The sequence below is a fragment of the Papio anubis genome, chromosome 9 (assembly GCF_008728515.1).
Source record: "Papio anubis isolate 15944 chromosome 9, Panubis1.0, whole genome shotgun sequence".
NCBI lineage: Eukaryota > Metazoa > Chordata > Mammalia > Primates > Cercopithecidae > Papio > Papio anubis.
In genome coordinates, this window is record NC_044984.1 from 5,061,639 (window position 1) to 5,079,391 (window position 17,753).

A 17,753-nucleotide genomic window follows, 5' to 3' on the forward strand; every position below is an offset into this window, starting at 1 on the left:
ATCTGAATAAAATTAGGGAAGAGTGACTTAAATCAGCCATTCATAAGAGCCATTATAAAGTTAGAGACACACTCAAGAGGAAGGCAGTTCTGGATTCTCAGAACATCTGAGCTCAGAATCTACCTTCATCCTCTTCCTGGCTGTGGGAGGGACGCCGGGCAGTTCACACCATTTTTTTAGTGTGTTTTTCATGTATAGAATCAGGATAGGAGGTACATTTGGTCTAATAAATATACTTGATGGAATAATAACACAGTCACTACAAACCCTTCTTGAAAAATATTTAATAATTTAGCAATGCAATATTAAATAAAAATGTAGGAAAATCTCTATTTTGAAAATAATTATACATAAAATATAAACACAGAAATGTTCACTAGATGGCGAAATTATGGATGTTTTAAATTTTTTTGTATTTTCCTGTTTTCTACAACGCCTATTTTTTACTCATAAAAATTTAATGTTATAATGTGATGAGTCTAGGATTGTTATTCTTTTTTTCTGAGGATGATTGAAGTATTTATTTGATCTGCTAATCAGGTCTTCGTTATTGACATGAATGCATACTTGACCCCACTGTTGACCTCTCATGCATTCAACACACAAATATTGGGGGTTTGCTGCCTTCTAGGCACTGAGCTGGGTCTTAGGGGTCCAGACACAAAGACCAGACTTGATTTTCATTGTAAGGACCATGTAAATGCTTACAGAGTAAAGCCTCTAGCCACATCCACTGCTCTAGGGAAAGTAAAAAAGCCAGTCTGGTCAGAGGGTGGGAGTGAAAGGATTTTGTACAAAAATGAAAAAGAAAAAAAAGTGAAAATGGGGCTGGTTGCTAATCTCCCTGAATCAGGTCTTCCTGTGGCAACCTCATTCTTGGACTTGACATGAATTCCCAGAACATCCGAAGCATTGTGGCCAACTGTAAGTCTAAAACCCCTTCTTAAAAACCAATGAAATGTTACACATTTTAAACATTATGCACGTCTAAGAACTAAATTTTGCATAGACCATGAACTCATTCAGCGTTAATAGAGAGGTTTCTTGGAGGAAGAATCTAAGGGATGTTAAGGGAAAAAAAATTAATCAGTGATATGTGTTAAAGCAAGATAAGGAGGACTTTATTAAAGACCACTGTGAAAGGTATGGAGACCACCTCAAAGGGGTCTGGCTGTTGGGGAGAAAGATTGGGCTCAACTCTGAACATAGTATGGGCAAGTGGAAATATATAGCCAAGGAACAGGGTGGGGGTCAGTGGATGGAAAATTACTAAAAGGAACATTGGGGTAGGGGCATTCTGGCTAAACTGACCTCAAGATCTCTTGCTGAAGATAGGCCAGGGTGAACATACATCACCAGGGACATTTGAACTGAGTGCCCCCATTTTTTTCCTAGGAAAAAGAGAATGAGTTATTATTAGTTTTTATTATTTTCTCTTCTCTCTCCTTTCCCTGTTTCCTACCTAGCCCTTTAGGAATGCAAATATAACCTTTCACTTCCCCCTCACCAGACATTCCCTGCAGGGCAAGTTCTTCTAACTGTGTGCTCCCAGGTAGATCTCTTCTCCAGAGCTGACAGCGGATTTGCAGGCCAAAGCATACCCGCCAGGGAACTGTCACCTCCAGCAGGTGGCCTGGAACTTCCACCCTCTGGGAATTGCCTCAAGACTTTTGTCCACCGGAAGGGCATATCAAAAGCATGCCAGCTTGACTCCTTTTCCAACTTATTTCTGCCCAGGAAGGTATCGACTCAACTGTCTGGTGGATAAGACACCAAGCTTGCAGGAGGAACTCCTGCCCTCGCTCAGTTTCCCCCTTACCTTGTAAAAGTGTCTCCAGAGGTGAAGCAGCACATTTAAAGTCAAGGAGTTTTGTGCACCTTCCCCAAGCTCACTGCAGAATAAATTAACTATTTTTGTACCAAGCCTCACTCTTGTTTTTTGGATTCTGCATGTGGTGAGCAACCGACCTGCTTTTTGGTTACAACACAGTGGAGGATGAGGAACCTTATTAGAAATGAAGAGTGATCAGGTATGAAGAATGGGAGATTATTTGCTAAAACTAGACCTAGGAGTACACAGATGGACCTAGGAGAAGGTTCGAAGCCTGATTAAAGTTTGGCTAAGCAGAGACTCTTTGTCAGGGGAGACCAGTAATAGTCCTCACATCTATACCAACAGTACATTGATAGTTTTGAGTCATAGCTATCTTCGAACTACAGGTCTATCAAATTTCAGATGACCTTAATATCTCATAACTCTTGTTTGAGAACTGAACAAAATGCCTCCATCAATGAAGAGACTTGTCAAGAATTAATATAGTGACAGAGCTAGGGCTGGGACCTCGTCTTCTTGACACCCTATCTGGGGCTCTGTGTCCTAATGGACCGGGTCAAGATGAAAAGAATTTCTTCTTATAGGGCAATTCACACACCCTGGAACTGAATCCTAGCTTGTAATGTAACTCATCCTACTAAAAAAAATGATATTAGGCTTCTATATTCTGCTATCTACCACCATCCTGTGTCTTCGCCTCCCCTCCTTCTTTTACAAATAGAGTGCTTCTGTGGCAATCAAACTTACCATTCAGTCCTGTGGTTGCAAAATATCAAGATGGGATCAGAATGAGAAGAGGGGAAAAGAGAGAAGATGCAGAGGAAAGAAAGGTAAAAACACACTACTTTTAAAAGAGGAAGAGAAAACGGTACGTATGCATATTCAGATTCTCAAAGAGCCAAAAAGGAAACACAGGTGCATCTTTCAGAGCTCCAGCACCAGATCTGAAGACAGTAGCCTTCTAAAGACCATCCGGCAGTCTCCACAATTGCCTACAGTCACATTTCTGTAACTCATTCCTCATTATCGGTACCTCCTGGCCCTTCTGCTCCACCGTTAGCTGGTTTCTACAACTGGTCACAAGGTCACAGATGATGTTTATAACTTTCTCCTCCCCTCTGTTGTGAATTCTGATGCCTTTTAGGGCCTGCCTCAGATAGCAAGGATTCTTAGCCTAGTGTAGAAATACATTTCCTACATGTTCCCTAAAAAAAATCACTGTTACACTTCAATTAGACACCTAAATGTGTGTGGCTAGTACCTCAGTATACACTATCCAGCCTCTGTCTTTGAAATGCCTTTGCAGGGATTGAATGTGGCACAAAATAGATGAAACAGTTATAAAAAGGTTACATTTTTATATTAGAGTTGAGAACCTTGCGGCTTGTGAATATGTGAACTCACTGTAAGGGGCTCATCTAGGTTTTTAAACAATTACTGTGGCGGCTTTGTAATGTGTCAAGTGGGCCAGCCTGAAATATGTTTCCCAGAATTCCTTTTCCTGCATGTTCCAAGTTAGAGTGGGGAATAAGAGACATTTTTTGCTTGAAATTTGAAGGAAAAAAGTGAAGCAGCAGCTGTGTTATTTTTCACTGTCAGAAGGTGGGGCAGGTGCTTCTGCAACTCAGGTACATTGTCACTCATTTGTGACTCATGCCCTAGGGCTGGTAGCAGGTGGGCCTGCACATGTTCTGCTTTTCCCTGAATCCTTCGCCAGCTTCTCTGACTCCCGGACCAGGTATGCGTTTTAGCTGCAGGGCACAGGGAACCACCTTCCCCTTTAGGACAAGCGCATCCTCAAGGCTGGAGGCAGTGAGGACACAGATACGGGCTCCATTCTGCCCTGAGGGGCCCAGCTTGTCTTTGCCTTCTCCCACGTTATTGATGCCTTCCTTGGGGCCCCGGTGTTCCAGCATCCGACAGAAAGACAGTAGCCTTATAGAGACTCTCAACCAGCATGATTGCATAGGGTCAAGTCCCTGTAACTGATTATTTACTACGCATACCTCTTAGAGGTTCTGCGTTTCTGTTGGCACCCTGACCAATACAGCCTCCTTGCAACATACACAAGCTTCAAAGAGTCATTGGAAACCTGGAGTAAGAAATGGGGACAAGACCACTGCAGTTCAGCCCGGGCAACAAGAATGAGACCTCATCTCTTAAGAAATAATAATAATAATAATAACGAGCTGGGCATGGTGGCTCATGCCTGTAATCCCAGCACTTTGGAGGCCGAGGCAGGTGGACCACAAGGTCAGGAGATCGAGATCATCCTGGCTAACATGGTGAAACCTCGTCTGTACTAAAAATACAAAAAATTAGCTGGGCGTCATGGCATATGCCTGTAGTCCCAGCTACTCGGGAAGCTGAGGCAAGAGAATCGCTTGAACCGGGAGGCCAAGGTTTCTGTGAGCCGAGATCGCGCCACTGCACTCCCGCCTGGGTGACTCTGTTTCAAAAAAAAAAGGAAAGCTGTCCTGAGGCAGTATGTGTACCTGCATGAAAACTGGAGTGGAGAGAGTAGCTGACAAAGGTTACATGGCCTTCCGGAGTTTTCCTACTCGGCAGATGGACAATGATAAGAATAATGGTAACAGAGCCAACCGTGACTGGGGTTTGTGGGGTCCCAGTTACTTTTCACATTATCATCAATCTGGGTGATAACCTGATGGGTTAGATGCCATCTTCTCCTCTTACAAATGAGAGATGTGAGGCTCAGAGAAGTTACAGGACTTGCTCTAGGTAACACAGAGCATAAATAGGGTCACGGGATTCAAATCCAGATTTTTCCACTCCAAAGCTTGCAATCTTTCCCTCTGCCTGACTGCATAGCCCCTACAGTTTCCTAACTCACAGGAAATTCCTGCGTCCTTTGGTTGACTCTATTTATAGTCTTTCTAAAGAGGAATGTGTTGGGCCCTCTTCCTGGCATGAAATCTATCTTTAAAATTTCATTTATTAATAAACACATAGGGCCTGTTGTGTGCCAGACACTGGTCTGAGCAGTTTACAAATATTAACTAATTCAATGTTTACAGCAACTCTGTTATATTACTACTGTTAATATAGTAGTAATAAGATTACTGCCATTTTACAGAGAAGGAAATGAAGGGACAGGTAAGCTAAGTGTTTTGCCCAAGGTCACACAGTCAGAAAGTTTGGCAGAGTCAGATTTCACACCCATCACCATGTACTGCTGCCCTTTCCTTCAGAGATTTGGACTTCTCATCCTAGCCTGTCTCCTCCTTCCTGCGAATACCGAGACGATGATGGGCTCAGGGGCTCAGAGTTCCCCCAAAGGAAGGCCCTGGGAGATCCTGAATCTTTATAAATGTCCATAATGAGGCGAAAGCTGGCATGGGCCAGCTGCGGCTTCTGGTGACTATCAGTTCTGTCTCAAAAAGCAAACCCTTCTTTATTTCCAGTGTTTCTAAAGTGCTAATGGCCTCCACAAAGGCTCCTTCCTTTGAGATTGAAAATCAAACCTCTGATGTTCCACACCTGAGTCTTGGTGGCCTTAACTTTCCTCTCACCAGCTTCCTTCTCACCTCACTCCTTCCGATCTCAACAAGACTGCACAGATCTGAGACAGAAGCCAGGAGGCAGCAGGTGGAGCTGTCTTGGTTGGCTGAGGAGCCGATAGGCTACTCCCCCATCAGAAGTCACATAGACGATCAGATCTGAAACCTCTGCCTCTTGAAGTCACTTGGGTTTGACAAGATGTAAGGCATTCCGCCTTTTAGAGATTCTTATGTATGAACAAGCAATGTCATGGGAACTCTTCAGGACTATCAGCCATTCATACCTTGTCATTGGCTTTTCTCCAAATGGCCTTGAATAGTACTTGATGTAAGTAAGGCCAGGGTGGGAAAAGGGTATGGAGTGTTAGCAGGAGGACCCCAGTGAAAAACATCCTCTGCTGTACAGTTCTTCAGAGGAGACGCCCCAATAATGGCATAGCAGTGACCAGCAGCCACCAGGGCTCTGCCGTTTACTACTCAAGACACCTTCGAGAATTCGCTTACCTGCATTAGTCAGTTTCCATAATTATACACCAGAATTAACAGTAACAGCTACTCCTTCGGGCTGTTTTGAGGATGCGGCATTGTGGGGTATGTGAAAGGTATAGTTCAAGGTTGGGCATTTAACATCAGCTCAAGAAATGTTAACTATTATGATGACAGAATAGGCCCCAGTTTAAATGCAGTTTATTTTACACAAACCCTATTGTAACCATGAGCTCAATGTTGTATTTCTCATTTTATAGGTTAAAACATTAGACAGGCTAAATTAGTTGCTCAAACCACGTAGGTCGTGGTCAGAGGTGTACAGTGGGACTCAACCATTGTTTTCTGCCTCCCGATGTAGTGCTTATTACACTGCCCAGAGAGGATGTTAGCAGCCAGGCCCTCCTCAGCTCAGCCCAAACATAGACAGACACACACACACACAAACACACACACACACACACACATATTGCAGTTTTGCCTTATTCCTGGGCTCTAGGAAAGCAGCCTTCACCACTTGGTAACTGGTTTTCAGTGTTATCCAGTTTAGTAGAGTAATACCAGGGAGCTGAGAGTCACCACGTCCTTCACGAAGTCAGCCGTGGGGGTATTTGCCAGTCATTTCTTTGTCGGCAAAGACAAAAGCTTTGAAGCTCAGTTGAGAAATGCAATGGGTGGTGGCCAAGCCTCAGCTGAGAGTGTGAGAGTCCTTATCATGATCTTCAATATCATATTCCCACAATTGGCATCGGTCTGCTACAAATAAGGAAGTTATTTCCCAAGATTAGTAAAAAAAAAAAAAAAAAGAAAAGAAAGAGGGTGGGAGGGTGGGGGTTTCAGCATTGGGCTGGGGAGGAACTAGGAAGATGGCAGACATTAAAATAGCAGCAAATGAACACCGTGTGCTTTCAGACACGCTGCAAGATTGGTAATTCTGCTGAGATAATTGCCCTTCCCCAGATTACTGTCTTTATCAGGGAAAGAAATGATTGCTATGTGTGAGAAATCACACTGCCTCTTGCTCCATGAGAAGTGGCGGTGATTAATGAGAGACCAGGCTTTCAATTTGCAAATATCCCGTGCATGCACCGGACCTCAGGAGTAGAAAGACAGCTTCCAGAGAATAAGGAAACACGATAAACTCTTCCTTCACAGACCAGGAGACAGGCACCCTGTGGCATGACTCAGTCTTCCGTATCACCTTTCATCTTCCTGGAAGTCTGGATTTAAATTTTTATGACTTGATACTATTGGCTGCTTGGGGTCTTTTACTCGGCATCAGAGAGTTTGCCTGCTGGTAAGACCACTGGACTCCACAGATCTGGGTGTTAAGCTAGGGTGTTAGGTTGTTCAGCCTCTGTTGTTTCTCGAGAGCCATCTCCAAATGTTTGCAGACAGTAAAATCTGATGATTTGACTAGCTGATCTCTTAGGTCTCTTGTGTCTCTGGAAGTCGCATCCTATAGTCTCCCTGCACACTTAGGAGGGACAAAAAACAGTGTAGTAGCAGAATAAGGGTCCTCCAAAGATGTCCACATCCTGATGCCTGGAACAGTGGACATATTACCACATGGCAGAAGGGATTTGGCAGATGTAATTAAAATAAGGATCTTAAAATGGAAATTATCTTGAACTATACAGGTAGAACCAATGTAATCACAAGAGTTCTTAAAAGCGAAAAGAGGGAGGCTGGAGACTCAGAGAAGGAGAGGTGACAAAGGAAGCAGAGATCAGAGTGATACAGTCACTGGCTTTGATGATGGAGGAGGGGGCCATAAGTGGCCATAAGACCATGGGTGACCTCTGGAAGCTGGAAAAGGTAAAGACACAGATTCTCCCCTGAAGTCTCCCAAAGGAACCAGCCCTGCTGACACCTTGAATTTAGCCCAGAGAGACCTGTTTTGGATTTACGACCTCCAGAATAGCAAGATAAAAATTTCGTGTTGTTTTAAGCTACTAAGTTTGTGGCAGTTTGTTACAGCAGCAATTAGAAAACTGACATTACCAGGAAGGCCTGGACCAGATGATGAGGGTCTCTTACTCTGACACCCACCACTTAGGGTATCTGCCTTGCTGAGGCTAAGACCCAGGGAAACAGTTTGCCTCACTTTCCACTAAGCTAGAAGATCATGGCCACCTTATCATGTGAACAAAGATAGAGGCCACTAATTACCCCAATGGTCACTATAGACAATTCATGCAGATAATTTGGGGACTGTGCATGTACTTGTCAGCTGTCAAATTGCACAGACTAACTAACTAGCATCAACAATACTAAGTATAATAATTGAGTACTTATATTCCATCAGAGCTTTAATACTTAGAGCAATTACAAGAGGTGGGTACTATTAGTGTCCATTTTACAGATAGAGAAACTGAGTCGTAGAGAGGCTGAGTGTCACATGAGTAAGGCATATTGCTGGAACTCTGGCTAGGTCTACCCCAGTCCAGATCCCAAGCTCTTACGTAAGAGAATTTATCTCCCAGCCCCAGAATTCCTTATGCACCATGGCATCCAGTGAAAGAATCAGCCCTGTAGAGCAGGTGTTCTGAAACTTTGACAGGCATCAAAATCACCCAGAGAACTTCTGGAAACAAATTCCTGGGCTCTGTCTCCAGATGTTCTAATTCAATAGGTCTGACGAGGGGATTAGGAATTTGCATTTCTGACACATTTACAGGTGACCTTGACACTGCTGGTCCATGGACTGCATTTTGAGTAGCAAGCCTTTGGAAGCCATTGCATCCCAGCCTCCAGGTCCAGTTACATCAAAACCATAGTGGAACCTTAATCCCATTCCATGACTAAACCAACGTTTTGTCAAATCGAAATAAAGATAACTTATTTTGATAGGACATTGGGAAAAATGGGTGCAAAGGCTAATGTTATGCACATCTTTGTCCGCCTGGACTGCAGGAATTGTGTAGTGACCACATGATTTTTCCAGCTTTAGAAGGGATGTTGCTTACATAATAATAAAACTGTCTTACATTTTTAAAATAAGGTAATTTAAAAACTATGTCTTGATACGTAAGTTAAATTCATAAATATATCTTTATACAATGTGGACAATAATCTAGCCAGAAAAGACATATATTCGACTGAATATACTTTATATTCAAAAGTAGTCAGTGAATGCCTTCCTTGGTCTGGGCGCCTAAACAGAGAGGTAGAAAATAAGGGATGCATCTGTTCTTGAGAACACAGAAAACAATTCAAACACTTCTAGCCCTAAACTACAAACGAAGCCGTTGGTTCGTAACTTCACAGTTAGGTTTTCATGTTACGGGAGTAGAAACCTTTGAGATGTCTGAGGGAGGAAAAGAGGGACAAGAGAAAAAGAGAGACTGAGAGTGGGTGACCATGCACCTGTAACCCACCAACCTGCCCGTGGAGGAGGGAAGGGAAGGGAAGGAGAGAGAGAGAAGAGCAGCACTCACAGGGCAAGCTGTCCCTTGAACCCCCAGCCCCTGTGTGTTTAGGATGCTTTATTTTCTATGTCTGGCCTTTGAAAATGCAATGGATTTAATGAATCCATTAATGAATTTATTCCTGGATTATATCTAGATGGGGGGGGGGAGGAAAAGAAGAAATCAAGCTCCAGATGGGAGCCTTGATTTGTGTGAATGGGCTCTCATATTAATCTTTCTAAACAGGAAATCCTAGTAGCCCTTGGAGGTCTCTGTCAGGATCTGGGTCGGTTTAAGCATAATCTCCTGCTCTCCCCCAACCCTCCACCTCATTCCTGCCCCTCCTCCCGCTCCTGCTTCCATCTCTTAACATGCAAGTGACCAGCTGCCGGCCCCCAGCACAGGCGTGCATGTTTTGTTTGTGTGTTTTGTTTTACTCCATCTTTGTCGCTTCCATCAAACAGGAAAGGAAGGTCACTTCCAGGGTTTCCTTCCCAAGGTGTTGGATTAAGGGGCCAGTGAGAAGGGAAGGGGAGGGAAGGGAAAACAGCTGCCCCCCTCATTAAAGTGTTTTTTTTTTTTTTTTTTTTTTTTTTTTTTTTTTTTTTTTAACTGAAGATCTACAAGGCGAATGCATCCAGGATAGAGAATTAGGTGAGAGACAGCTTCACTTTTTTGCTGATTAATACACTATTAGCAATTATTGCTTGACAATCCTTCTTTGCCATGGATTACGGAATAGTGATGTACCATGGATTTATAGACTCTGTAATATTTGGCAGTAAGACCCAGGCTACCAAGGACCTGTGAATCAAGTTCTCCTTATTTATTTGTGTATGTATTAATTTATTTTTAAAGAAAGGTGCCTTAGTATGGTTTATTTTCACCAAGCTGTCTTCTCTTTGGCTCTTGCTGGTCCAGCCTAAGAAGTCCTGAGCCCTTGTTTCTCATTTCCAATGCCTCCATGTTGAGACACGAGGTGACAATAGCTCTGTTTATTATATGAGTAACACATAGATGCTTCCTGCACCTATGAACCCTCCGCACCACAGAGGAGGAAAATCAATGTCTGACAGTAAGACTAGTGGCATAACTTTGGCCTCCCTCTGTCCCTTTAAATGCTTTAGATGATGAAAGATGCTGGCCAAGGAATTGTGGGGAAGTTGGAGAAAACACGTTTTCTCTAATCTGGGGGTGACAGCATCCCTCGTGGAGAAGATACAATGCTGGTTTTGTTCAATTTTCTTTTTTAATGGAGGGAAAACTCGGGGAGGTCAGGCACAGGTGTAATTGGGGCAAGTTGGAAAAACTGGTTTACCAGAGGAATGAAAAAGAAGCTGGAAAAGCACTCCGAGTGCACTTCTCTTCCTCAAGCTCTCTGGGCTGTGCCTGGGTTCCTGGTGGCACCCTACCAGAGCTGGCTAGAGATGCTTTAGAGATGTGGTCCTTTCATTAGAGATGTGGTCCTTTCAGCAGCAACCTCTCTTCCTCTCGAAAGAAAGGAGCAGGGGGGCCTGAGCCCTAAGACTTGGACAGACTGGCTAGAATCTTTACCTGGCTGGCAGGGTGTGTCAGACACGGCTACTGCTAGGATCCTCTCCTCACATTTGGCTTCCTGCATCTATGAACCCCCTGCACCACAGAGGAGGAAAATCAATGTCTGACAGAGAGACTAGTGGCATATTTTTTGCCTCCCTCTGTCCCTTTAAATGCTGTCCAATGGGGAAAGTTTTTCCCTGACCTAGATGAAAATCCAGCAGGTGTCTTTGTTCTGTGTTACTCATACAATAAACACAGCTATAGTCATCTCGGGTCTCAACCACAAAAAATTAAACTATACAGTCCGAAATACGAAATTGTTGCTTTTGCCCACAAAGTTGGAGTGGTCTGTGATAATACAGTGGTACGTAACCTGAACACATGGTGATAAGTCTTCAGATGGTTAGGTCCCGTCTCCACAACCACTTTGCGTACTTAGCTAATCTCAGAAACCACCTTTCAGTTCCTATCCCCAGCTTTCCCCTCCCTCCCTGCTCCAACAGCTGAATTTCTTTCCCCCAGTTCAACTGCGTTCAGTACATATTTAGCGAAACGCATAATATGGACATGGCACCATGTTTGGTGTTGTAAAGAAAATCAAAGATCAATAAAAAATGTTTCTTGATTTCAAAATATCTCTATCTCTCTGTTAGCTCCCTCCCTCTCTCTCATCTACCTACCTATCACTTATAAATTGATAAATAGGTAACTAGAGAGTAGCTAGCTAGAAAGGTAGGTAGGTAAATAGATAGATTGATGGATAGATACATATACTGTGGTAGATACCATTCGTAGACACAATAGCTAGATAGCTAGATACATACATACATAGAGATAAAAATCTATTCTTATGGGAATGTGATCTCTAGACAAGTGCATCAGTATCACTTGGGTGCTGTGTGAAATGCACTCTAAGCCCTACCCTGGCTCAGAGTCTGCATGTTAACAAAATCCTCAGGTAATGGTGCACATTAAGCACTGCTATAAAAGAGTTAACCTCGTAGGATTAGATAGACAGTAAAGAAGGCAGCTTTCAGTTATATAATGAGTGCTCTGGGAAGAAGACAAAGATTGAGTTAGGAGTCTAAGAGGTTTACTGGGAGATAATAAAGAAAGATAAAAGTGATAGGAAGAAGAGTTCATTATAGAAAACATTCAGATTATGATGCTGATCTGGCACTTGTGAAAGGAAAGAGGGGAGGAAGAGGGGTTGGACAGAGAGAGTCTCAGAGTGCAATGCAGATCTTTCAAAGTCTTGGCCAATCTGTTGGGGAAATGCAGAGCAAAGATTGCCCATTAGTGGAAATCTGCACTGGGTAGAAATGGTCTTTGTAACCCTGCTGTGCTCAGAGAGCTACCCTGAAGGAGTTTGGCCCCTGCACTAAAGCTGAGGCAGAGCCAGAAAGTGACAACAGCTGGAGGTGGTCAGCTAACTGCACTCTGGCAGTTGAAAAGCAAGTTCTTTCTTTAAGGGAGACTTGAGCAGTATACCTCCATGGCTACCACATGTGGCATCTGAAGGTAATTTTGCAAGAAACCTATAAGAACTGGCAAATGCATGGGAAACAGATTTAAGGAAATACCACATTAAAGGAGGCCTGGGTTTTGTGCTTTTCCTGGACTGTTTATGTTGTACTCTTATTCTTCAGGGAACAATCTCCCAGAAAGCCCCTGAAAGACAATCTCCAGAGAACTCTTTCCTCTGGGGAGCCCGAGGAGAACCCATGTGCACGAATATGGCATCCTTATACTTACAAGATGCATGAATCAGTAGACAAGCTCAGTAAGTCCCAGCCTCCCCAGGAAAATACCTGATCCTAACTGGCAACCTCAGAGCCAGAGAAGAAAAAAAAGCCCACTGGAGATGAAGCAGGGATAGCATAGATATGGGGAAAGGGAATGCAAGGCCCTGTGGTTCACCAGTGATGCCTTCACATACTGATTTTCATATTCATGCCCTTCCTCACTCATGTACATCTGCAATGACAGCCAAAAATATGCACAGTCACACATAATGAAAATACTTACGTACACCAAATTCACATCCACCTTCACGTATAAACTCTTAAAAAGCCATATGTATACACACTTCTCAAACCTTGACCCAGGTTTGTGTGTCTATGCCCTGCTATTGCAACACACACTCGTGCACCCAGGACCAAGTTTCCAAATCACACCCTGTAGATAGAGACATTCATTGACAAGAGGTCCTAACTTCACGCATATAAATCTGAAATATACAGAAATAAAAATAGACAGTGAAAACAGACATTCAAAAACACAGCCACTTTATGATAATTTAGAACAAAGAAACTTCTGGAGACTGTGTCTGGCAGTTCCAGACACACACCTTGAAAGAGATTTCGCTTGGTTACCAGTGCCTGCTAAAACCCTGCAGGGGTAGAGACAAGGCAGGGCAATATTCCCTAGTGTCCCAACCTAGAAAGATTTATATATCAGCCATTCTCCTGCCTCCTGCAGCAGGGAACTGAAGTTCTCAGGCCAGATGTTGGAGTGAGGGAGTGCTTGTATCAGGAAAAGGGATTATGCATTTCTATAGAGAAGTGAAATACAGGGGACAAGGGCCAAACTCTGATTGTCTGAGTTTGAGTTCCAGCATCATCACTTTCTACTGTGTGAGCCTGGGTGAGTCTGTCAATCTCTCTGTGCCTCAGTTTCTTCGTTTATAAAATGGTGATGATAACAGTACTTACAAAATAGGTTGCTGTAGGAATACACAGAGACAATATTTGTGAAGTGCTGAGAATGGGCTGGTGCATAATAACAGCCAAGTAAGTATTGGTTGTTATTATTCCACTCTTGGGATTTCTCCAGCCTTGGAGATTGGACAACCTCCCTGGCTCCCTCTCATAAGCCACCTCCACCCTCAGCCTCCTTCATGGACCTAGATACAGTTGTTAGCTCCAAGATTCACCAGACAGGATTAGCCCTCACCAGGATTGTAAAAATCTCTTCTCCCCTCCCCTGGTGTAGTTTTTGCAAATGGGATTCGTTGGAGAGGGTGGAGGGGTTCTGCTGCGTTGAGACCAGACAGCTCATCTCCTGACTAGGCTGCTTGCCTGGGCTGCCAGTATGGGTCCATACTGGAAACAGGCTAGGGCATGCGAATCTTGCAAGTTTCCAACCCTCTAGTACATTTTTGTGGATCTGCAGGAAGACGGGAAGAGAGATGCTTCTCCATTGATATATGTATTTCAAGGTCCGAAACTACGTGCGCCCCCTCCCTTCTGTAATTCTTCCCAAAGAAATACCGTTATTTCTCCAAAATAAAAAGGACTGGTGTCTCCCGTCTCTGTCTCTCATACTCCGACTCAGCTCAAAGCCTCTTCCCTTTAGCCCAAGGCACTTCGTTCCCCCTGGAGTCCACTCGGCTTCCAGCGGGTTCCCAGGTGAACCGAAATCCAGAGCTATTCTCATCTGGTTGCCCTGGGAATTTCAGCGCTCTCGGTACAACCTGTTCCTCCATCCTCCCCACTCCTTCCCTCCCTCCGCTGGGCTGCACCCCTCTCAGCCCCTCCTTTCCCTTGCTAGGGGCACCAGCTGCGCCCTTCGGGGAGACACTGGCTGCCACAAGACCCGGGAGGGGAAGCGGGAGGAGGGGGAGGGGAAGCAGGAGGAGGGGGAAGGGAGAGAGGAAGGCGGGGGAGGCGCCGAGGGTGGAGGCCAAGCGCAGCGCAGCCAGGGAGGGACGGCTGAAGGTTGCATCTGCTGGAAGGAGGCTTTTCGGCTGCTTGGTAACGGGCTGCCAGAAGAGAGAGAGGCAGAGAGCAGGGCAGCGGCTTCTTGACGTCAGGGCCAAGCGAGGGGATCGCGCCAGCAACCCCAGCTCGCCCCAGAGAGGGGCCGGCCGACCGCGGGAGCGGACCCTGACGGGAGGTGCCCGCGGAGCGTGAGTAGGGGGCGCGGGAGCAGGTCAGCTGGGGCGCAGCATGCCCGCTGCTCCCGCGCCATGGAGATCGCCCTGGTGCCCCTGGAGAACGGCGGTGCCATGACCGTCAGAGGAGACGATGAGGCCCGGGCAGGCTGCGGCCAGGCCACAGGGGGAGAGCTCCAGTGTTCCCCGACGGCTGGGCTCAGCGATGGGCCCAAGGAGCCGGCGCCAAAGGGGCGCGGCGCGCAGAGAGACGCGGACCCGGGAGTGCGGCCCTTGCCTCCGCTGCCCAAGGAGCTGCCACAGCCTCGACGGCCGCCTCCCGAGGACGAGGAGGAAGAAGGCGACCCCGGCCTGGGCACGGTGGAGGACCAGGCTCTGGGCACGGCGTCCCTGCACCACCAGCGCGTCCACATCAACATCTCCGGGCTGCGCTTCGAGACGCAGCTGGGCACCCTGGCGCAGTTCCCCAACACCCTCCTGGGCGACCCCGCCAAGCGCCTGCGCTACTTCGACCCCCTGAGGAACGAGTACTTCTTCGACCGCAACCGGCCCAGCTTCGACGGTATCCTCTACTACTACCAGTCGGGGGGCCGCCTGCGGAGGCCGGTCAACGTCTCCCTGGACGTGTTCGCGGACGAGATCCGCTTCTACCAGCTGGGGGACGAGGCCATGGAGCGCTTCCGCGAGGATGAGGGCTTCATTAAAGAAGAGGAGAAGCCCCTGCCCCGCAACGAGTTCCAGCGCCAGGTGTGGCTTATCTTCGAGTATCCGGAGAGCTCTGGGTCCGCGCGGGCCATCGCCATCGTCTCGGTCTTGGTCATCCTCATCTCCATCATCACCTTCTGCTTGGAGACCCTGCCCGAGTTCAGGGATGAACGCGAGCTGCTCCGCCACCCCCCAGCGCCCCACCAGCCTCCCGCGCCCGCCCCTGGGGCCAACGGCAGCGGGGTCATGGCCCCGCCCTCTGGCCCTACGGTGGCACCGCTCCTGCCCAGGACCCTGGCCGACCCCTTCTTCATCGTGGAGACCACGTGCGTCATCTGGTTCACCTTCGAGCTGCTCGTGCGCTTCTTCGCCTGCCCCAGCAAGGCAGGGTTCTCCCGGAACATCATGAACATCATCGATGTGGTGGCCATCTTCCCTTACTTCATCACCCTGGGCACCGAACTGGCAGAGCAACAGCCAGGGGGCGGAGGAGGCAGCCAGAATGGGCAGCAGGCCATGTCCCTGGCCATCCTCAGAGTCATCCGCCTGGTCCGGGTGTTCCGCATCTTCAAGCTCTCCCGCCACTCCAAGGGGCTGCAGATCCTGGGCAAGACCTTGCAGGCCTCCATGAGGGAGCTGGGGCTGCTCATCTTCTTCCTCTTCATCGGGGTCATCCTCTTCTCCAGTGCCGTCTACTTCGCAGAGGCTGACAACCAGGGGACCCATTTCTCTAGCATCCCTGATGCCTTCTGGTGGGCAGTGGTCACCATGACCACTGTGGGCTACGGGGACATGAGGCCCATCACCGTGGGGGGCAAGATCGTGGGCTCGCTGTGTGCCATCGCCGGGGTCCTCACCATTGCCCTGCCTGTGCCCGTCATTGTCTCCAACTTCAACTACTTCTACCACCGGGAGACGGACCACGAGGAGCCGGCAGTCCTTAAGGAAGAGCAGGGCCCTCAGAGCCAGGGGCCGGGGCTGGACAGAGGAGTCCAGCGGAAGGTCCAGGAGTCCAGCGGCAGCAGGGGATCCTTCTGCAAGGCCGGGGGGACCCTGGAGAATGCAGACAGTGCCCGAAGGAGCAGCTGCCCCCTAGAGAAGTGTAACGTCAAGGCCAAGAGCAACGTGGACTTGCGGAGGTCCCTTTATGCCCTCTGCCTGGACACCAGCCGGGAAACAGATTTGTAAAAGGAGATTCAGGCAGACTGGTGGCAGTGGGGTAGGGAATGGGAGGCTTGCTGAACATGGATATTTACATTATACCGCAGAGTATTTGAAGTCACACTGTAACCTCAGTCTACCCCTCTCCTTTCACTCCTTTCCTCCCTCCCTCAATCCCCCCATTTTCTCTCTTCTTTCCATGACACCCAAGGGTCACCTATTTTTAAAAAGTACCACATTCCATGACGCAGGAGCTGTTGAAATGGTAAGCGCTGTGAGATGGATGTATTTGTAGCCAGTCTCCTATACCCCGCAGAGGGATAACCCAAACAAAAATGACTCTAAATAGCCCAGATCCCAAGAGATTACGTAACTCCTCCATCCATGTGTTCCAAATTTGCTTTACATATGATTACATTTGTGTATAGGGGAAAATATTATTTTTATGCCTGGTAAGTGGCTTTTTGTACTGTAGTTTAGATAGAGATATTTTGGATATATTTTCAAGATACATGTTGTATTTATGGAAGGAAGAAATAGTTGTCCTGATGTTTTTCTGTGATACTTATAGTAGAGCCAGAGATCTTGGTATGGGCTGTTCTGGTTCCTGTGTCTCCAAGCCTCTGTCTTTTCTGGGATGTGGTATTGGTGCTTTGTGTCTAGGGCAGAGAATGTTCTTGAAGAAAGGCAAATCTGACTTTTTCTGTGCGCCTTAAACAATTCTTGTAACTTTCTTCAAAAAGCATTTTAATGATATTGGAGGAATACTTCTGATAATTTATTCTTTTTATTTTTAATCCCAGGAAATAAAAGGTTACCTTGTTGAGGCAAGTGTTAGTTTTTCTGCAGCTGATATGTTTTCTGACATTTTAAAAAATAGTCTGTCACTGTCTGTTTCTGGTTTTGAAGTCAGAGCAAACGCATTGACTAGGGTGAGGGGAAGTCTGAAAAGCTCATGATTTGCTTGGCGACGTCTTTGCAGTGCACCCCTTGGTGCCTCATAGACAATGGTGGGTGAGCTTTGTCCAGGCTGTTTATGGCACGGACGCCCCTGTGGGACGCTCTCTGAAGCAGTAGTATTAGCCCTTATGGTCAGCTTGGAGTATGGAGGGCACTAAGATGAAAAGGGGGATCAGACCCCTGACTGTCTTGCTGGGTCTCCCGGCACTGGCTTTCATTCCTTTGTTTGCAGGTTTTAAGCC

At 46.5% G+C, this 17,753-nt stretch overlaps 1 protein-coding gene across 1 annotated transcript; it reads left to right on the forward strand.

Annotated features, from left to right (window-relative positions):
• Nucleotides 1-9,874: 9,874 nt before the first annotated feature.
• On the forward strand, nt 9,875-17,382 carry KCNA5 (potassium voltage-gated channel subfamily A member 5). Its single transcript, XM_003905835.5, has one exon. It carries the CDS (start codon nt 14,761-14,763, stop codon nt 16,576-16,578), a length of 1,818 nt encoding a protein of 605 aa, XP_003905884.2. The 5' UTR covers nt 9,875-14,760; the 3' UTR covers nt 16,579-17,382.
• Nucleotides 17,383-17,753: the final 371 nt, after the last annotated feature.

Bases quoted from the DNA above. Each gene is read 5' to 3' on its own strand.
- KCNA5 (XM_003905835.5), top strand. From the start codon at position 14,761: ATGGAGATCGCCCTGGTGCCCCTGGAGAACGGCGGTGCCATGACCGTC.